General features: G+C 44.5%; 1 protein-coding gene across 4 annotated transcripts in view; it reads right to left on the bottom strand.

The window, feature by feature from the left end:
- Positions 1-279: 279 nt before the first annotated feature.
- Positions 280-20604, bottom strand: part of srcin1a (SRC kinase signaling inhibitor 1a) — a 128362-nt gene continuing 108037 nt past the window's right edge. For all 4 annotated transcript variants that reach the window (XM_060902061.1, XM_060902058.1, XM_060902060.1 and 1 more), the window contains one exon: positions 280-693. In XM_060902061.1, coding sequence (XP_060758044.1) covers positions 691-693 — 3 coding nt within the window. In that variant the 3' untranslated portion in view covers positions 280-690. The remainder of the gene's footprint in view (positions 694-20604) is intronic.

The raw sequence follows: 20604 nt of genomic DNA, 5'->3' as shown, positions 1-20604 counted from the left end.
CTTTTCCTTTCTTCTTGCTTGTTGTACCATTGCCAATCATGAGGTTTGGGTCATGGGATGAGCTAGTGGACACAGGTGAAGGTGTTGAGGCAGAGGAAGAGGAGCTTGAAGAGGATGAAGAGTGGCTGTTGGAGAGTGAAGGGGCATGTTTTGAAGAGTTGATGCTTTGTTCTCTGAGGAGCCGGCGATGTCTGAGGGTGGTGGCAAGCAGCAGGGCCTCGGTTGACAGGGTGGCCAAGAGGGCTTTGGTTTGGCCAGAGGAGGAGAACAGATCTTCCTGGTGGTTATTATAAAGCCCAGAAGGTAGACGGCCAGAGAAGCTAGCAGCCCGGTTGCTGGGGAGCAGAACCAACTCCGTCTAGGGTCAGCAAGTTGGGAAAGTGCCAAGCAGAGAAGACAGAAAGAGATAAGAAAGTGAGGAGGATGTATATGATTCTTTATAATGTGAATAAATTTGATTGAGGAAGTCTTTCTTGGTGATCCATTTTAAACAAATCAACCCCACATGCTCATGGAGGGCCTGGGTAGGGTTTTATTTGGGGATCCTATTTTTCCCCTCACATGCACACATCTTGGAGCGGGACAGACTAAGAGATGTGCACACAAGGCCGAGGAGACTCCAAGGAGGATGATGAGGAGGAAGAAGACGAGAGGGAGGTGGGGTCAGGTCATGTCAAGTTGCGTTTCTTCTCACTAGGGTCACAGGTCAGGGACGTCCCGTGATGGTATCGTCCCACGGAGAGGATGAGAGGTGGGTGGGTTGAGGAGGATGAAAAAGGAAGGGGAAAGATCAGAGGGAGGGAGAGATGGAAACAGAAGACACTCATTAGCATTGAGATTGCATGATGCCAGGCAGGTACATTATACAGAAGTGAATGGTGATTGTACACTATAACACATGCATTCACACGAGTAACAAAGGAACAATTCATTTTCTAAGTACGTATGTGAGCGACAGGGAACAGCTACGTTAGCAAATGATAACACAACACAACAGTGTAACATTTGATTAATGAATTCCTTAATTCTATGCAGATCAAATGATTCCTCAGACTAACCCTTTGGTGAGTGTCTTCAGTTCCTCACTCACAGTTTTAGTTCCTACGTGCACAGAGTTTTCATTTACAGTTTGATGTGCAAAAATGGAAGAAAAACTTTGAACTGATGGTTTCATCTTAATTTGTCATATGCAACTTCTCATTACACTTGTTCGAGATGTGTGTACTAAGTAATCCATAGATGCTAAAAAAGGCAACTGGATTCGCTTGAAATCCTTGAAGACATTTCACCTCTCATCCGAAAGGCTTCTTTAGTTCTGTTTGGCTAGTGGGGAGTTTCAGGTATTTATCCTCTAGTACAGGGGTCCCCAACCACCTGGCCGAGGACCAGTACTGGGCCACACAGAAAGAATAAAAACTATTTTTAACTTTTTTTTATTTTAACAACATTAGTGTGCAGGGGGGTGGGATGGTGGTGTAGTGGTTAGCACTGTCGCTTCACAGCATGAAGGTTCCGGGTTTGAGTGGTGTATTTCCTAGTAAAACACTCATGTCTATATAACATGTTTCAGTAGATTTTAAACCTGGACCATGTTAGAAACTGTGTGAATGGGATCATGAATGTTGGTGTGGTATTATAGTGGGAATAGTGTGTGTGCATTATTATATTTTGTTATTATTAGTTTTAATTGGGCGGCACAGTGGTGTAGTGGTTAGCACTGTCGCCTCACAGCAAGAAGGTCTGGGTTCGAGCCCCGTGGCCGGCGAGGGCCTTTCTGTGTGGAGTTTGCATGTTCTCCCCGTGTCCACATGAGTTTCCTCCGGGTGCTCCGGTTTCCCCCACAGTCCAAAGACATGCAGGTTAGGTTAACTGGTGACTCTAAATTGACCGTAGGTGTGAATGTGAGTGTGAATGGTTGTCTGTGTCTATGTGTCAGCCCTGTGATGACCTGGTGACTTGTCCAGGGTGTACCCCGCCTCTCGCCCATAGTCAGCTGGGATAGGCTCCAGCTTGCCTGCGACCCTGTACAGGATAAGCGTCTACAGATAATGGATGGATGGATGGTTTTAATTGCTGCCCCATTAAAAAAAATTTAATCATTCCTCATGGGTCAGATCTAAAAAGTGTGTGTGAATACTAATTAGGTTCTTCTGAATGTTTCCATCTGTTTTCCCACATGGAGACCAGAATTTCTGTCCCCAGGGCACATCACGAGTGTCCAGGTTGCACGAAGAGATCAGTTTCTCAAAATACAGCTAAGGTTTCTTTTTTTTTCCAAAACGGGGCAAAAACATAATGATTTACCAATCTTTGTACACTTTACAGTGGTGTTTGAAAGTTTGTGAACCCTTTAGAATTTTCTATATTTCTGCATAAATATGACCTAAAACATCATCAGATTTTCACACAAGTCCTAAAAGTCGATAAAGAGAACCCAGTTAAACAAATGAGACAAAAATATTATACTTGGTCATTTATTTATTGAGGAAAATAATCCAATATTGCATATCTGTGAGTGGCAAAAGTATGTGAACCTTTGCTTTCAGTATCTGGTGGGACCCCCTTGTGGAGCAATAACTGCAACTAAACATTTCCAGTAGCTGTTGATCAGTCCTGCACACCGGCTTGGAGGAATTTTAGCCCGTTCCTCCATACAGAACAGCTTCAACTCTGGGATGTTGGTGGGTTTTCTCACATGAACTGCTCGCTTCAGGTCCTTCCACAACATTTCTATTGGATTAAGGTCAGGACTTTGACTTGGCCATTCCAAAACATTAACTTTATTCTTCTTTAACCATTCTTTGGTAGAACGACTTGTGTGCTTAGGGTTGTTGTCTTGCTGCATGACCCACCTTCTCTTGAGATTCAGTTCATGGACAGATGTCCTGACATTTTCCTTTTGAATTTGCTGGTAAAATTCAGAATTCATTGTTCCATCAATGATGGCAAGCCGTCCTGGCCCAGATGCAGCAAAACAGGCCCAAACCATGATACTACCACCACCCTGTTTCACAGATGGGATAAGGTTCTTATGCTGGAATGCAGTGTTTTCCTTTCTCCAAACATAACGCTTCTCATTTAAACCAAAAAGTTCTATTTTGGTCTCATCCATCTACAAAGCATTTTTCCAATCGTCTTCTGGCTTGTCCACGTGATCTTTAGCAAACTGCGGACAAGCAGCAATGTTCTTTTCAGAGAGCAGTGGCTTTCTCCTTCCAACCCTGCCATGCACACCATTGTTGTTCAGTGTTCTCCTGATGGTGGATTCATGAACATTAGCCAATGTGAGAGAGGCCTTCAGTTGCTTCGAAGTTACCCTGGGGTCCTTTGTGACTTCGCCGACTATTACATGCCTTGCTCTTGGAGTGATCTTTGTTGGTCGACCACTCCTGGGGAAGGTAACGATGATCTTGAATTTCCTCCATTTGTACACAATCTGTCTGACTGTGGATTGGTGGAGTCCAAACTCTTTAGAGATGGTTTTGTAACCTTTTCCAGCCTGATGAGCATCAACAACGCTTTTTCTGAGGTCCTCAGAAATCTCCTTTGTTCGTGCCATGATACACTTCCACAAACATGTGTTGTGAAGTTCAGACTTTGATAGATCCCTGTTCTTTAAATAAAACAGGGTGCCCACTCACACCTGATTGTCATCCCATTGATTGAAAACGCCTGACTCTAATTTCACCTTCAAATTAACTGCTAATCCTAGAGGTTCACATACTTTTGCCACTCACAGATATGTAATATTGGATCATTTTCCTCAATAAATAAATGGCCAAGTATAATATTTTTTGTCTCATTTGTTTAACTGGGTTCTCTTTATCTACTTTTAGGACTTGTGTGAAAATCTGATGATGCTTTAGGTTATATTTATGCAGAAATATCGAAAATTCTAAAGGGTTCACAAACTTTCAGGCACCACTGTATATAGAGGACATGCTGATCATTATGATCAGGTACAGGAATACAAAGAAAGTTTGCATCTATTTGTAGTACAGATTTGTGAAAGAATCCAATATGTGGTTCTTTGCATTCAAGAAGGAATGTATCATAGCTTTTCCCTTTGCCTTGTCAGCAACTTGCAGTGCAGATGGTAAATTAGTGTACAAGTCTTAGATCTGAAGGTGAAGCAGATGGCGCCTTGAGCGAGAATGAGAGCGAGAATGAGAGCGAGAGAGACAGAGAGAGAAAGAGAGAGAGAACAAATCCACAGAGAGATAAAGAGTGACATAAATGACAGATGGAGAAGAAACCACAAAGCACTTCTCGAAGATCAGACAGAACTTCACAAGCACAGACAAGGTCGCGTTTGCACTCGGTAATTTCTTTTGGTGGAACTGAGCATTCGTTAATATTTGAAATAATTGTAAGTGAAGATGTCTGGGAAAACCTGTCAGATGTCTCAATGGCTGAATTCTACTGAACAATCATGAAAAAAAACTTTACTCTCCTCTCAGAAACCATAAACGTATCGTATTTTGGTGTCATCCTGCAAAGATCTTGATGTACAAGGCACCAGTTTTAAAAGATGCAGAAGTCAAGACAGTCAGCTGGTCTAAACATATCTAAAGCCTTGGTAGCAGTGAAATTTATTCATGATCAGATCAAGTTTTTTGATAATATCGTAAGCCTAATTCATTCTGTTTGCTCATCCACTGTGTACAGATGGTTCTTCAGCTGGCCTTCTGGAGGAACACTTCTATGTAGATTCTATGTTGAACTCTACAACAGTAGACTCCTTAATTATCCAAGTAGCTCTTGTAGGACACAGTTCATTCCTGTCCCATATTCTGATTGGTCGAGTGGCGTTCCAAGAGGGCTTACATTTCATAAAACGCACTGGGACGTTTCACTATGTGTATCACTCTGCTTGTATGTGTTCACCATGTAAAATTCCACTTACTAGTTTGAAACTTACTACAGTAGTGTTAGTGACATTACAAGTGGACACTACAGCGGATGATCGATCGCCCAGACAGTTGTTGTGTGGAGAGCTGTGTCAGGGTGGGTGCTCGTCTGGGGGGCAGAGGAAGCGCTTCAAGGACAGACTCAAGGTCCTTGAAATCAATCTTGGCTCCTGGGGGTCACTTGCTCTGGATCGTCCAGCATGGCGAGCAAAGCGCACCAGTGGTGCACGTGCAGCAGAGATAAAACGCATCGCCGAGGCCCAGAGGAAACGAGCTGCGCAGAAGGCTCGAGCTATCGCCAGCCCCACTACAGCACCTACCCACACGTGCCCGATATGTGGGGATACCTTCAAAGCCCAGATTGGCCTCATCGGTCACATCCGGACGCACAACCACCGCCTACCAAATTGAAGTCATGGTCATTTTCGACCCTGAAGGATGAACATCACCACTAGTGGACATAGTAATTAATACTTTTTTGAAAACTTGTCAAATGAAGATGAAATGGAAGAAGAGAGACCAATTTCACTTTGCATCTTTAACGAAAATATACAAATCAGTGGCAGCTAGCTAGCTGACAAGCTAGACGGTACCAGTCAAAAACTTGGCCATGCCTTCTAATTCAATGTTTTTTCCTTTATTTTTATTAATTAAAAGTCACTTCATGCCTTAAAGTAATGATGGATGTCATTTCTCTTTACTTAGTCAAGTGGTTCTTGACATAATATGGATTACTACAGTTGTACTGTAACTGAATAGGTCTAGTTACAGTATGTTTATTATTTACTATTTACTGTTTGATCTCAAATGCATTAAGAAAGCAAGAAACTCGTCCACTAATTACCTTTTGACGAGACACCTGTTAATTGAAAAGCATTCCAGGTGACTACCTCATGAAGCTGGTTAAGATAATGTCAGTAGTGTACAAAGTGTCATCAAGGTAAACACTGGCTACGCTGAAGAATCTAAAATATCAAACATTTTGTTTAATACTTTTTTTGTTTATGACATAATTCCAATTTATTTTTTTTGCGGTCCGGTTTCCATCAAATCCTGCGCTCTGATTGGTTGGTGAGCGGGTCCGTATCCTACGATACGGACCCCAGTTACGGACCTTTGGCGACTCGCTCGTTCACAACAACAACAACAACAAACATAGTAGCATTTTTTGTCAACATTTATCTTTTTTTAATAAGATTTATTTATAAGATTATGAAAAATCTTATACATTTTTGCCAGCATTTCTCAGGAGAATAGTATTAATTTTACAGCATGGATAGCGATAACGACAGTGTTCACAGCGAAAGCGAGTTTTACTACCCTGAGGAAGAAGAAATAAAAGAAAACATTTCAGGAGAAAGCTAAAAACCTGTAACTTGCTAATGCCGAGCAAAAACATGGCTGAATCCTGAAATGGCTCAATTTTGTATAAATAGGGGACTACATAGGCGGCAAAATGTAGTTTTTTTCCTGCCATGGAAGTGCACTTGTATATCGGGCTTTCGGGCGCTCTCGTTTTCTGTTAGAATTTGGTAAAGAAAAAAATATATTATTTACCAGCTTAAGGTCAGTCCGTATGGTGAAATACCGTGACCTCGGCCTTGAATACTGACCTCGGCTCAGAGGGCCTCAGTCAGTACTTTCAAGACCTCGGTCACGGTATATCACAATACGGACCTCCCAGCTGGTAAACAACATTTTATATATATATATATATATATATATATATATATATACACACACACACACTGTATATATGTTCCATATGTTATTTTATACTTTGGGTGTCTTCAGTATTGTTCTAAAATGTCGAAAATACAAAATACAGAAAAACCTATGAATGAGTAGAGTAGGGGTGTCCAAACTTTTGACTGGTACTGTAAAGTGGGTGTGGCTTCTTCAGGACCTATTCTTGGGTTTCACGTAACGTCACATCCGCCTCATTAATTATTCAAAACTTTAGCTGGTGGTCTACCAAAGATCAGTTGACAAAGCATTTGTATGGAGAAGGTGCATTGCTCGCATGAAAAATGGCTTACGTTTGCATTGCTTTAGGTTTTTGGAATTGATCAAACCATGAAACTGATGAAAGTTTCTTCAGCATTCCCTGTGAACTAATAAAAAAAGGTAAACAAACACAGGGTTTCACAAAAAGACATCAAGAAAGGTGGCTTTGGCAGCGGGGGCATGGTCAAGTGGCGGTCTGTGAATGGAGGGCGGAGTCAGGGAAGGTAAGTGGCGGAATCACGGCACCTGATGGGAATTAACCTGTGTTTGTGTGTCTTCCCCAGTGACCGCGCCCTATAAGAGGAGAGGGAGAGCGGAGGAAGCAAGCTTCTCCCCCAACCTGGATACTTGTGTGCGTGCATGTGTGTGTGGGTGTAGTTTAAAGCTGAAAAGCTAAATAAAGAGTCTTTTGAGAACTCAGTTCTGGCCTGCCGTGCTTCTGTGCTCCACCCACCTAGAACACTTGTTACAGTGGTGCTGAAACCCGGAACGGCGCGTAGGAGAGAACAGCCCCATGGAGTCCTCTCCCTTCAAGTACTTGATCCATGCCCTCGCCATGGCCCAACAGAGCTAGCACCAGGCGCTGGTCGCCCTCCGGAAAGAACAGGAGCAAAGGTTTGAGGCCCTGGTGTTGGCGCAGCAGGAAGACCGCCAGGCATTCTGGCACCTACTCGCATCGGCGGGGTCCACCAGCTCCACCGCCGCGGGCCCTCCCCACCTCACCCTTATGAAGATGGGCCCGCACGACAACCCCGAGGCCTTCCTCGCTCTTTTTGAGCTGGCAGCAGAGGCATGGGGTTGGCCGGTGGAACAGCGCGCGGCGCGCCTCCTCCCCCTGCTCATGGGCAAGGCGCAGCTGGCCGCGCTACAGCTCCCTGCCGACAGCCGGCTGGTCTACGTGGACCTCCGCAGGTCCGTCCTCCAGCGCGTGGGTCGCACTCCGGAGCAGCAGCGGCGGCGCTTCCGCGCGCTGCGCCTGGAGGAGGTCGGCCAGCTGTTCGCGTTTGGCCAGCATCTCAGGGACGCCTGCCGCCAGTGGCTGAGGGCTGACAACTGCGACGCCGAGGAAATCATCGATCTGGTGGTGCTGGAGCAGTTCGTCGCTCGACTTCCGGAAGGAACCATGGAGTGGGTCCAGTGCCATTGCCCGGCGTCGCTGGATCAGGCCATTGAGCTGGCGGAGGACCATATGGCGGCCGTTCCAACGTCAGGACAGTGTGTCTCCCCCTCTTTCTCTCCCCTTCTGGCCGGTGTGCTGGCGCTGCGGGGAGCCGGGGCACCTCCAGCATCAGTGCTCGGTGATGGAGGTGGGTGCGGTGGTCCAGATCCCCGACACACCAGGAACCGCCCTTGATTGGGCCGGAGCGTATCGCATACTGGTGAGTATCCAAGGGGATACGTATCGGGCTTTGGTGGACTCTGCCTGTAATCAGACCTCAATCCACCAAAGCTTGGTGCAAGACGAGGCATTGGGCAGAATATAGTTGGTGAACGTGTTGTGTGCGCACGGGGATGTTCACAACTACCCTTTAGTGTCGGTTCACATTCTGTTTCGAGGGGAGAAATTTAGAGTACAGGCGGCGGTTAATCCTCGCCTTACCCACTCTATAATTTTGGGGACTGATTGGCCGGGATTTCGGGATTTAATGACGCACTTAGTGAAGAGTGGGTCCTGCCGTAGTTCAGCGGGGGGAGGTCCTGGTGTGGCATTGGCGGGATCAGCTGTCACAGAGCCGTCTACGTCATCACCGCGTCAGAGTGAGGAGCAGCAGGCTCCTCCTCCCTCTCTCGGGGAATCCCTCGCGGATTTTCCATTAGAGCAATGGTGAGACGAGTCTCTGCGGCATGCGTTTGACCAAGTGAGAGTAATCGATGGTCAAATGCTCCAGCCAAATGCCACCCCGTCCTTCCCCTATTTTTCCATTATTAAGGATAAGTTATACCGAGTGACGCAGGACACTCAGACTAAGGAACAAGTAACCCAACTTTTGATCCCAAAGAGCTGCCGGGAATTGGTATTCCTGGGGGCTCACTTTAATCCCATGGCTGGACACTTAGGGCAGGATAAGACACTAGCCCGAATAATGGCCCGGTTCTATTGGCCAGGGATTCGCGGCAATGTCCGTAGGTGGTGTACAGCATGCCGCGAATGCCAGTTAGTAAATCCAGTGGCCATCCCCAAAGCGCCTTTGCGCCCTCTACCATTAATCGAGACCCCGTTCAAAAGAATTGGGATGGATCTCGTCAGGCCATTAGATCGGTCAACACGAGGGTATCGCTTTATTTTAGTTCTGGTGGACTATGCAACGCAATATCTGGAAGCAGTGCCGCTTCGCAATATCTCCGCACGTAGTATTGTGGAAGCACTCTTCCACGTCATCTCCCGAGTCAGAATCCCCAAAGAGATTCTTACTGATCAAGGCACTACATTTATGTCACGCACACTGCGTGAACTGTATGGGTTATTGGGAATCAAGCCGATCCGCACCAGCGTTTATCACCCACAAACGGACGGCTTAGTCGAATGGTTTAATCGCACCCTCAAAAACATAATTAAAAAATTTGTAAGCAAGGATGCATGTAACTGGGATAAATGGCTCAAGCCCCTGCTTTTCGCAGTGCGAGAGGTCCCACAAGCCTCCACGGGGTTCTCCCCATTCGAATTATTATATGGGCGTAAACCACGTGGCATCCTAGTTGTGCTGCGGGAAAATTGGGAGGAGGGACCTTCCCCGAGCAAAAATGAAATTCAATACGTTATTGACCTGCATGCAAAACTCCACACACACACACACACACACACACACACACTGTTGGAGCCATATTTATATTCAATTTAGGTTTGTAAAACATGTTGCCATATAGTTATTCTCAATGCATTTTTATTTAGTTATATAACTTATTTTGTTAGTTATACTTACCTGGTTATCTGGACAAAAAGTTATACTTATCAGATGTATACTTGCCTACCTGAAACTTTAATTGATTTCTTGCCATATGACTGCGGACACGCCCCATAGACGTGCCGATGGCGCGAAACCTGAAGTTTAATCAGTGCTTCCGGCTTGTGTTTGCTAGGATGGCAGTAGATAGGAAAAGTTTTCAGACCGCAGAAACGCAGAAACCCAGGAACTCAAGACGTAAGAACTGTTAGAAATACTTTATGTTCATTTTACTTCCTTTGTTTGCAACTGGAAAGAGAACCAGACTGGATGGAATAAAAAACAACACCAACTTTACTTCATCTTTGCCGTGAGTGCTTAATTGACTGCGTGTCGGGAACCACTTGCTCCATCCTCACTTGGCGTTCTGAAAAAACGCCATAACACACACACACACACACACACACACACACACCTAACCCAGAAGAATTTGCGGCAGGCTCAAGAACGTCAAGTCTGCCTGTACAACAGGGGCACGCGCCTTAGGGAATTCACACTGGGAGACAAAGTACTCGTGTTATTGCCCACGTCGAGCTCTAAATTAATCGCCAGGTGGCAAGGACCCTTTGAGGTCACACGGCGAGTCGGGGACGTCGACTATGAGGTGAGGCGAACGGACAGGGGTGGAGCGTTACAGGTATACCACCTCAATCTGTTAAAACGTTGGAGCGAGGAGGTCCCCGTGGTGCTGGTGTCGGTGGTTCCAGAGAAGGCGGAGCTGGGGCCGGAGGTTCAAAAGGGAAAATCGGCATCACCCACTGCTCCGGTCCCCTGTGGAGCCCACCTCTCCCCGACCCAGCTTGCGGAGGTCGCCCGGTTGCAAACAGAATTTTCTGAAGTGTTCTCGCCCCTGCCCGGCCGCACCCACCTCATAGAACACCACATTGAGATGCCCCCGGGGGTGGTAGTGCGCAGCCGCCGTTACAGACTGCCCGAACACAAGAAAAAAAGTGGTTCGGGAAGAAATCAAGGCCATGCTCGAAATGGGCATCGTCGAGGAGTCCCACAGTGACTGGAGCAGTCCAGTGGTCTTGGTTCCCAAGGCCGATGGGTCGGTCCAGTTCTGTGTGGACTATAGAAAAGTCAACGTGGTGTCTAAATTTGACGCGTACCCAATGCCTCGTATTGACGAGTTGCTCGAGCGACTAGGTACGGCTCATTTTTATTCGACACTGGATTTGACAAAGGGATATTAGCAGATCCCCTTGACTCCACTATCCCGTGAGAAAACAGCCTTTTCCACACTGTTTGGCTTACACCAGTTCATCACACTTCCTTTTGGGCTGTTTGGGGTGCCCGCTACATTCCAGTGGCTTATGGATAGGGTCCTCCGCCCCCACGCCACCTATGCGGCCGCATACCTAGATGACATTATTATTTATAGTAATGACTGGCCGCGGCACCTAAAACACCTGAGGGCCGTCCTGGGGTCGCTGAGGCGAGCGGGGCTTACAGCCAACCTGAAGAAGTATGCGATTGGGCGGGTGGAAGTACGGTATCTGGGCTTCCACTTGGGGAATGGGCAGGTGTGTCCCCAAATCAATAAGACAGCAGTGACTGCGGCCTGCCTGAGGCCCAAGACCAAAAAGGGGGTGAGGCAGTTCCTGGGGCTGGCTGACTACTATTGTAGGTTTATACTGAATTATTCGGACGTCACCAGACCGCTGACTGATCTCACTAAAAAGGGGGCACCAGATCCGGTCCAGTGGACGGAACAATGCCAGCGGGCTTTTTCTAAGGTAAAGGCTGCACTGTGTGGGGGGCCACTGTTACACTCCCCTGACTTTTCTCTCCCCTTTGTTTTACAGATGGACACATCGGACAGAGGGCTGGGGGCTGTTCCGTCCCAGGAGGTGGAGGGGGAGGACCGTCCAGTGCTGTACATCAGCCACAAGCTGTCAGTGCGCGAGGACAGGTACAGCACCATAGAGAAGGAATGCCTCGCCATCAAGTGGGCGGTCCTTGCCCTCCGCTACTATCTGCTGGGGCACCCTTTCACCCTCTGCTCGGACCACGCGCCCCTGCAGTGGCTCCACCGCATGAAGGATGCCAACGTGTGGATCACCTGTTGGTATCTGGCACTCCAGCCATTTAAGTTCGAGGTGGTCCACAGGCCGGGGGCGCAGATGGTTGTGGCGGACTTCCTCTCCCGTCGGGGGGGGAGGGGAGTCGGCTGCAGGCCGGACGGCTGCCCGGCCTGAGTCGGGCGGTGGGGATATGTGGCAGCGGGGGCATGGTCAAGCGTCAGTCTGTGAATGGAGGGCGGAGTCAGGGAAAGTAAGTGGCGGAATCACTGCACCTGATGGGAATTAACCTGTGTTTGTGTGTCTTCCCCAGTGACCGCGCCCTATAAGAGGAGAGGGAGAGTGGAAGAAGCGAGCTTCTCCCCCAACCTGGATACTTGTGTGCGTGCGTGTGTGTGTGGGTGTAATTTAAAGCTGAAAAGCTAAATAAAGAGTCTTTTGAGAACTCAGTTCTGGCCTGCCGTGCTTCTGTGCTCCACCCACCTAGAACACTTGTTACAGTGGCTTTTGAACCTCTCACTGAAATCGAAGGGAGTCGAGTTGAAGCATGCTCGAGTTTGCAGTGATCACTTGGTGAAAGGTTTGTATTTCCCTCTCAGCTATGTCCTTAGTGTTTTCCAAGGACTTTTCTTGCTATATGTTATTTTATGGTTCTTTTTTTAGTCATGAAGCGCTAAAGTCCCCAGCTGTTTCTTTGTTTACTGCTCACGAAGTCCATATGCATGAAGGTCGTGACAAAATTCTTACCCAGCCATGCAGTTACAATGCGCCGTGATCACTTCTCCGTCTTGTTTAACTAAGATCCAGGTCTTTAAAGGGGTTTCTGATGATCTTTGCGAATGATTTACCTGAGAGATAAGAGCCAACACAAGTGAGAATTAAGTGAACTGTTGTTTGTTTACACTTCAACTTGCAGCGATTCACTGTAAAGACGTGAACGAAAAGCTTTTAAAAAAAACAATTACACGGGCAAAAACAATACAGGATTCATTCGGCAGCGACTTGATCCCGAGGTCCTTTACCCAGCCACATACAAAAAAGTTGTAAACCTCCATACTCTTCCACGCTTTCATCTGGTTTGCAGTGTAGAAGGACGTCTGCAACACCAGATAGTTCGAGATGTCAGGGAACTCAACTGAAGGGTAGTTTTGGAGATCGTATGACAAATTCTTCTTTCCAAGACTGTAGGGGTCGATTCCATTGCACATAGCAATCTTCCGAATATATCTAAAGTGAACAGTGGCTTCTAGATTACAAGGGTACTCTGATGAGCTATTGCTAGTTGTTTGCACTACGGCAGCCATTTTGGTTTGCTTGACCACCAGCTATTTCACTTCCAGTAAAACCACTAAGAAAAGTCACGTGACTGAAACCCAAGAATTTCCACTAGCAGAGCAAAACTAAACAAAACATTTGGCCATACAATGCTGAAATGTCATTTATTTTGTATTAATTTCTTGTTTATAGAAATGTTTTTTTTTAAAAGTAACATCTTCACACTTGCAGTCATGTGGTTACACTGAATATTCTTGCTTGGGCAATAGTATTTAATTAAACAACTCTTCTCTTCCTGACTTTTTTCCCCTCACTCCATCTTTGCAGCTTTTCTGATCTCTCCACACTGCAACCTCACTTTTTCCATGCTCCATTTAGCTGATTCTTCCATCAAATATTAAAAAAAAGAAGACAATAAGACAGAGTAAAGTGGCCGTAGTTGCTGGGGATCATCACACGGGGTGTGTTATGGTAAGAACACAGTGTCTTTTGTTGTTGGTACATCTACACAAAAAAAAAAAAAAACATTAAGAGTTTCTCTCTAATGGAAAAAAATATGACAGACAAGTACGTTTTCGCAGAATAAACAGAATCTCACAGATACAACACTTGGAAGATTGTCAAGAGAGTTAGGAAGGAAGATGTGGCCTTGTTTTAGAAGGTCTTACACATTGATGTGTTTGGGCAACACAACGTTTCCAATGTACTGACCTATACTAATGAAAGCTAATGCCAAAAGTCTGTTTGGTTAAATTGAATAATGTATCATTGGGGGAAAAAGAAAAAATATTCCGTCACTACACCAGCCATTTTGAGTCAAAAATAAAATTCTGTCAAACAAACAAACAAACAAACAAATTACAATATTTTAGTTTCCATGGGCTCCTGCTCCTGAGCGAGCACACAGGATTATGGTATACCTCAGATATTTTGATTCAGACATTCCATCATGCCTTGCTTCTTCCAAACAGGCCATATTTAAACGTTTACCCTAGGTTGTCCAGAACTACTGCCGGTTTCTCTTCTCCCTTTCCTATCAAAGATGCTTGAATGTGCTGTTGCTAACCAAGTCACCTCTTTTCTCACTCAGAACAACCTCCTGGTTTCTCACCAGTCTGGCTTCCGAGCCAGATACTCAACCAAGACTGCACGTCTCTCCATCAGTGAGGCACTTCATGCAACACGTGCTGCCTCCCACTCCTCTGTCCTGATTCTCCTAGACCTTCCTGCTGCATTTGACACTGTTGATCGCCCCATCCTCCTGTCATCCCTATCAGCTCTGGGGATCTGCGGGACAGCCCTAAACTGGTTTAAGTCCTACCTCTCTTTCCAGGTTAGCTGGTCTGGTACTGTATCAGCACCATGCCCACTTACCACTGATGTCCCTCAAGGTTCAGTCCTTGGTCCACTTCTCTTCTCCCTCTACACCCAGTCTTTTGGCCTGATTTTCTCTGCTCGTGGTCTATCCTACCACTTCTATGCTGATGACACCCAATTATTTCTCTTTTTTTCCTCCTTCTGACACACAGGTCTCTGCTCACATCTCTGCTTGCCTGTGTGACATCCAGAGCTGGATGGACAACCATCACCTGAAGCTCAACTCTGGTAAGACAGAGGTGATCTACATTCCCACTCCATCCTTTCCACCCCTGGACATAATCATCTCCCTGGGGGACATCTCTAGGTCACCTTTCCCCAGTGCAAAGAACCAAGGGGTGGTGTTTGAAGACAGACTCTCCTCCTCAGTGAACATCGCTGCAGTGACCTGGATGTGCAGATTTCTCCTCTACAACATTGGAAGGATCCACCCCTTCCTCACTACCTACTCTACTCAGCTCCTGGTCCAAGCACTGATCCTCTCCCACTTGGACCACTGCAACTCTCTCCTTGCTGGCCTTCCAACATCTGCCATCAGACCCCTGCAGCTCATCCTGAATGCTGCAGCCCGCCTGGTCTCCCTTGTTCTTCTCATGTCACCCCTCTGCTTGCCAAACTGCACTGGCTACCTATTGCAGCTCGCATCAAATTTAAGACATTGGTGCTAGCTTACCAGGCTGTAAAGGGGCTAGGGCCAGCGTACCTCCAGAATCTGATCCACCCCTACACACCAGCTAGATCCCTATGCTCCGCTACTACTGGTTGCCTGGCCCCTCCTCCTCTCCACTCCTGACCAGCCTGCTCAAGACTGTTGTCTGTCCTGGCTCCCCTTTGGTGGAATGACCTTCCCATTGAGGTCAGAACTGCTGACTCCCTGACCACCTTCAAGTGCAGACTGAAGACTTACCTCTTCAGGCTGCACCTCTCCTTGCTTCCCTGCCCACTGTGTAATCACTTAGCTGTCTTGACCAACCCAGGCTCTATACTATCTAGCCTGGGGTTAGCTGTTGGGGTTTTACTTTTCTCTATTTAATTGAACTTTGTCAGCTCATTTGTATGGTTCAATTGTTTTCCTTGGCTGTTTGCTGAGCGTTGGTACTTCAACAGAATATTACACTAAGTGTTATTGTGTCACTTGTTCAGTTGGCACTAGCGCTTTCTTGTCTAGAAGTTCAGCATTTCTTGTACCTGACTTTTGCACTTGTTGTATGCCACTCTGGATAAGAGCGTCTGCTAAACGCCATATAATGTAATGTCCAAGGTTGTCGCAATTATAATTCCCACAACATGCATTGTCCAAACAACATACCTGACTGCATAGAGCTGTCTCTATCCATTGCACTCAAGAGGTTGGATGTTTTTCAGGTGATACACCAACATCTGATAATGGAAACTCATGGAATGTGACATGAGTGTATGTAATCATCAGTTACAACAGTGCCTTGAGCAATGTGTTCAACATGTACAGTATATGTCCAAAATTTCTCTCTCCACCTACAGTATCAGGTGGCCAAACACTGATGCAACAACGTTGGCACTCTTTGCAATTGTTAAGTAACCTTAAACTGTCAAGGGTTAAAAATAGCACCAGTCAATCCCATCATTTTCAGCTTTCAACACAAATCAGAGCTCAATACTTAATAGTGGCTCTCAGTAACATGTCACATGATATGGCCAATCCAAATCCGGTCAAATCCAATCCGATGCCAGTCCTCCTGAGGCATATCAGGTGAAAATTCAAATGCAATCCAAATTGCTTGAAACTGCTCTCATTGAATTCAGAACTGAATGCTAAACTACATTTTTTTTTACAGAATTAAAATATGTTTATCCGTTCTTGAAATATTACAAATCAAAGATTGAAGAAATGGCTTAATTTTTAGAAAACTGCTGTAATATTCTGTATGAGGATCATAAGGTCCAAAATGGGCCTCATTAACCAATGAGATCAAATGTTTTTTTCTTAGTAACTTTTTTATTTTTCAAGATAGTTACATGGAAATTGGCAGGGACATAGATGGTGGTATACTGAATAAAAAATTTGTAAATAATTATGCAATTTAGTAATTAATTAATATTAATTATGCTAATTAGGTAAAACAAGTTATATCAGAACACTCAATAAAAAAGTAATAAAAGATTATTTCTAATACCCTCTTTGTGCCCTGTAGGGTTTTATATTTCTCAAAAGTAGGGCCTACTAGTGTTTATATGAAAGAATATAAATGATTATTTTGATTAATATTCACAGCTTTCAAGGTGAACCTCGAAAAAAACTGTCTGATCCACATCCAATAAACAATTCACATTAATTGAACTGAAATTGACGCTTGCATTTCTGACTTATGGTTTTTAAAAATATTATTCTGACCACTAAAATCTCAATATTTTTCATCAAAACAACTCCAGTTATATTCTAAAATAGTTATTTATTTCCATGAAACAGTTTGATTTGAAAAAATAAGTAGGTAAAGCTATGAAAACTCACTTCAAAGGCTCCCATGAATCATAACATCAAAACTAGCAGATGGAAAATTTTGCTGAATACTTCATCAGAAACAGTGGGAGCGAGAGAACATCTCTATATAAGTCATCTGATTGATATTCATGAGTAATCCAGTCGGAAACTAATCAGAGAGAGAGAGAGAGCATGAACGCTTTCCCGTGACTCAAAAAGAAAAGCACCGGCAGTTTCCCGATGTCACGCGAGTAGAGTTTTTACTCTGTTGTACCAACTTCAACCTGCCGTTACTCCCAAACTACTGAACAGATCTTAACTAGATGCATTTGTTTGGAAAGCAGAGATTATTAGAAAATATTCGAGAATTAAGCAGTGACCGGTTTGGAAACTTAAACGAGCATCTGCATGGACAATTTTCACACCACGGCCAGCGAGCGTCTGATACGCCCACTAGTAATTTTCAGTTTGGGATTAGTACATGTCTGAGAAATGGTGTCACTGAGATAATGTAACAAACAGAAATCAGATCAATAAAAGACATTGTTACAACACGGTTTTGTTTACAAGGAATAAACCAATTCGAGGCATGCTGATATCGGAAAATAATCCAAGACTGGATCGTGTGATGCAGAAGGCTTCACTGAAGGATTTTCAGCTATTTTTTTCACACTATCAAGTGTGTCCAGTGGTATAAGAGGAATAAAACACTTCAGGATCTACTGTTATTTATTGGGAAATGTCCATCTTTCGGAGTTAACATTAACTCCACATTGCATTGGGCTGAGAAGCTGGTACAGATTGTAAGGGAGCACAAGTCACAATGGAAGACTCTAGCAACAGCTCATGGTGCAGGTCACTAGGCAACAGAGAAAGTGCCACATTGCTGGGTTATAAAGCAATAACGCATCGTTCAGTTGGGGGAGTAGGGGTGGGCAAGGGAATACTGCATACCAAGAAGCAATTTGGAGAAAATTTTCATATTTTCATAACGGACGTAACGGAAAATTATAGTCGTGATGATAAGGAACATCAGAATAACTGCAATATCATTATAGAGGAAATATGACTCCGATTAAACAGCTTAGTATCATTAGAGGGCAGAAAATCATATTTTTGCCAGTGGGAAAAGATGGAAACTGAGAAAGCTGCAGAATAATTGTCCTCTCATCCTTCTCTGTTCACAATCAGAACCACTTCTTAAAGAAATAGTTTGCATTCATGACTTACTTCACATTTGAAGATTACTTCTTTACTTTGGTGCCAGTTCGTACTTCCAGGCTAATATTGCTAATAAGTAAGGGATGTTTATAGCTTTCGGTTTATCATGGCTGCTCAAAACTGCATGTCGAAATCATCACACAGTCACCTCAAACATCTCAAATAGACAGATTCGCTGATGTTGGATCTGACGGTCTGTGACAGAGAAAAATAGACAAAAGGGTGTCATCTTGAGCTGAATCACTTTCTTCCTCAGCACATAGACAGTATTAGGTTGGTATGACTGTGCCAACATCAAACTCAGGTAGGAGGCGTGGCCTAAAGATGCCTTTTTTGAGTCTTTTAGTCTAGGTTCATTTTTGGGGCAATTGGATATTAAGGATTACAAAAAAAAAACTACTCACACCTCTGAGCATGTACTTTACGAGAGAGATTGAGAGAGAGAGAGAGAGAGAGAGAGAGAAGCAAATGGTGAGGTTTGAAGATGGAGAGTGATGGAGAGAGTAGGGAAATGTGGGCTAGATGAAAAAATAACACAATCTTGAGATGAAAGAGCAAGTGGGTGCACAATTCAACACGTCATAGAGGGTACATGCTACTGAGAGAGAGAGATAGCTGGAGAAAGAGTGAGAGAAGAAAGATAGTAAGAGAGAAATGAGAGAGGAAATTAGCAGAGAGAAACAGCAAGAAAGTGAGAAAGGAGTGACTAAAAAAGAGTGTGAATGAATTAGATAATGAGAGAGACAAAGAGAAAGGGAGAGAGAGAGACAGAAAGAGAGAGAGAAAGGGAGAGAGAGAGACAGAGAGAGAGAAAGGGAGAAAGAGAGATAAAGGGAGAGAGAGATGGAGAAAGAGTGAGAGAAGATAGTAAGAGAGAAATGAGAGTAAATTAGCAGAGCGAAACAGCAAGAAAGTGAGAAAGGAGTGACTAAAAAAGAGTGTGAATGAATTAGATAACGAGAGAGACAGAGACAGAGAGAAAGGGAGAGAGACAGAGAGAGAGATACAGGGAGAGAGAGAGATAAATGGAGAGAGAGATAAAGGGAGAGAGAAAGAGACAAGAGAGAGAGACAGAGAGAGAGATAAAGGGAGAGAGAGATAAATGGAGAGAGAGATAAAGGGAGAGAGAGAGATAAAGGGAGAGAGAAAGAGACAAAGGGAGAGAGATAAAGGGATAGAGAAAGAGACGAGAGAGAGAGAGAGCATGGGCATCCATATAGCAGGTGAGAGTGCTGGAGGTTATGCTCTCCATTTCAAAGAGAATAATTAAAGGTTTATTTAATTAAGACAAGCCAAAGTTCTGATCAGAGCCAGTGTGTCTAGAGAGACAGATCTCTCTCTCTCTCTCTCTCTCTCTCTCTTTGAAGCATGTTCTCTTCTCCTTGTGTCCATGTGGTTTTCCTCCATATTCTCTGGTTTCCTCTCATCTCTAAAAACCATACTAGTATTTGGACTGTCGATGCTAAATTGCCTCTCTGTGTGAATGGACTGGCATCTGGCATTCAAGGTGTGTTCCTGTGTCTCTCCTCACATTTCTGGGATCGACTCCAGACCCATCACGACCCTGAACAGGATAAAGTGCTTACTAAAGATGAATGAATAAGTGAATAAGGTTAGTTTTGCTAAGAATCAGTAGCTGCTACTGTATGTATACCTTCCAAAGCAAAATCACTCAACACAAAAACTTCTTTCCAAACTTTTTTTTTTCGGAATGTCTTCACAACCATTTAATGAGATATTATATTACATGGACACGAGTGTTTTACTGGGAAATACACCACTCATTTTTTTTTTCATATGAGCTCCATCCGGGACATGGAGATCCAAAACCATGACATAAATCTCTGTATGTCACTCGTGAGGAAATCGATGAATTGTTTTGATAAATCTGGGTCCTTTTTACAGTATTTCTGAATGTGTCTATATAATAAAGAGAAAATCACACATTGGCTTGAAGATATGAAGTTTATCTCCTCGTGGTGAAAAACTTGCATTTTTCGTACACAATACATCACGGATCTGAGTGACATATTTAAATAATATTGGCTGGCGTTGAGTCGACATATTCCATTACTTTAGCATGATGCTGAATGAGCCGAAAATGAGTAGCTGAATGGAATATATCTGAGAGACCATGAAAAAAGCCAGCCAATATTATTATTATTATTATTATACATACACATTCCTTTTGGGTGTTCAACACGTCTTTCGGTTTCAAAATTCTCTCAAAATCTTCCGTATTTAACGAAGCAAATCTGGTGGCCATGTTTGTTTACAAATTGTCCCAGTCGTTTGCTAGCGCGGAAGTTTTACGTCTCCGATGTGCGATGTCATGTTGTTTTGACAACCATGCAATATCGTAAACCATATTCAACGCTCATTCTCCACTG

The sequence above is a fragment of the Neoarius graeffei genome, chromosome 20 (assembly GCF_027579695.1).
Source record: "Neoarius graeffei isolate fNeoGra1 chromosome 20, fNeoGra1.pri, whole genome shotgun sequence".
Taxonomy (NCBI): domain Eukaryota; kingdom Metazoa; phylum Chordata; class Actinopteri; order Siluriformes; family Ariidae; genus Neoarius; species Neoarius graeffei.
Note: the sequence above shows the minus strand (reverse complement) of the source record. Positions and strands in the feature narration are given on the sequence as shown.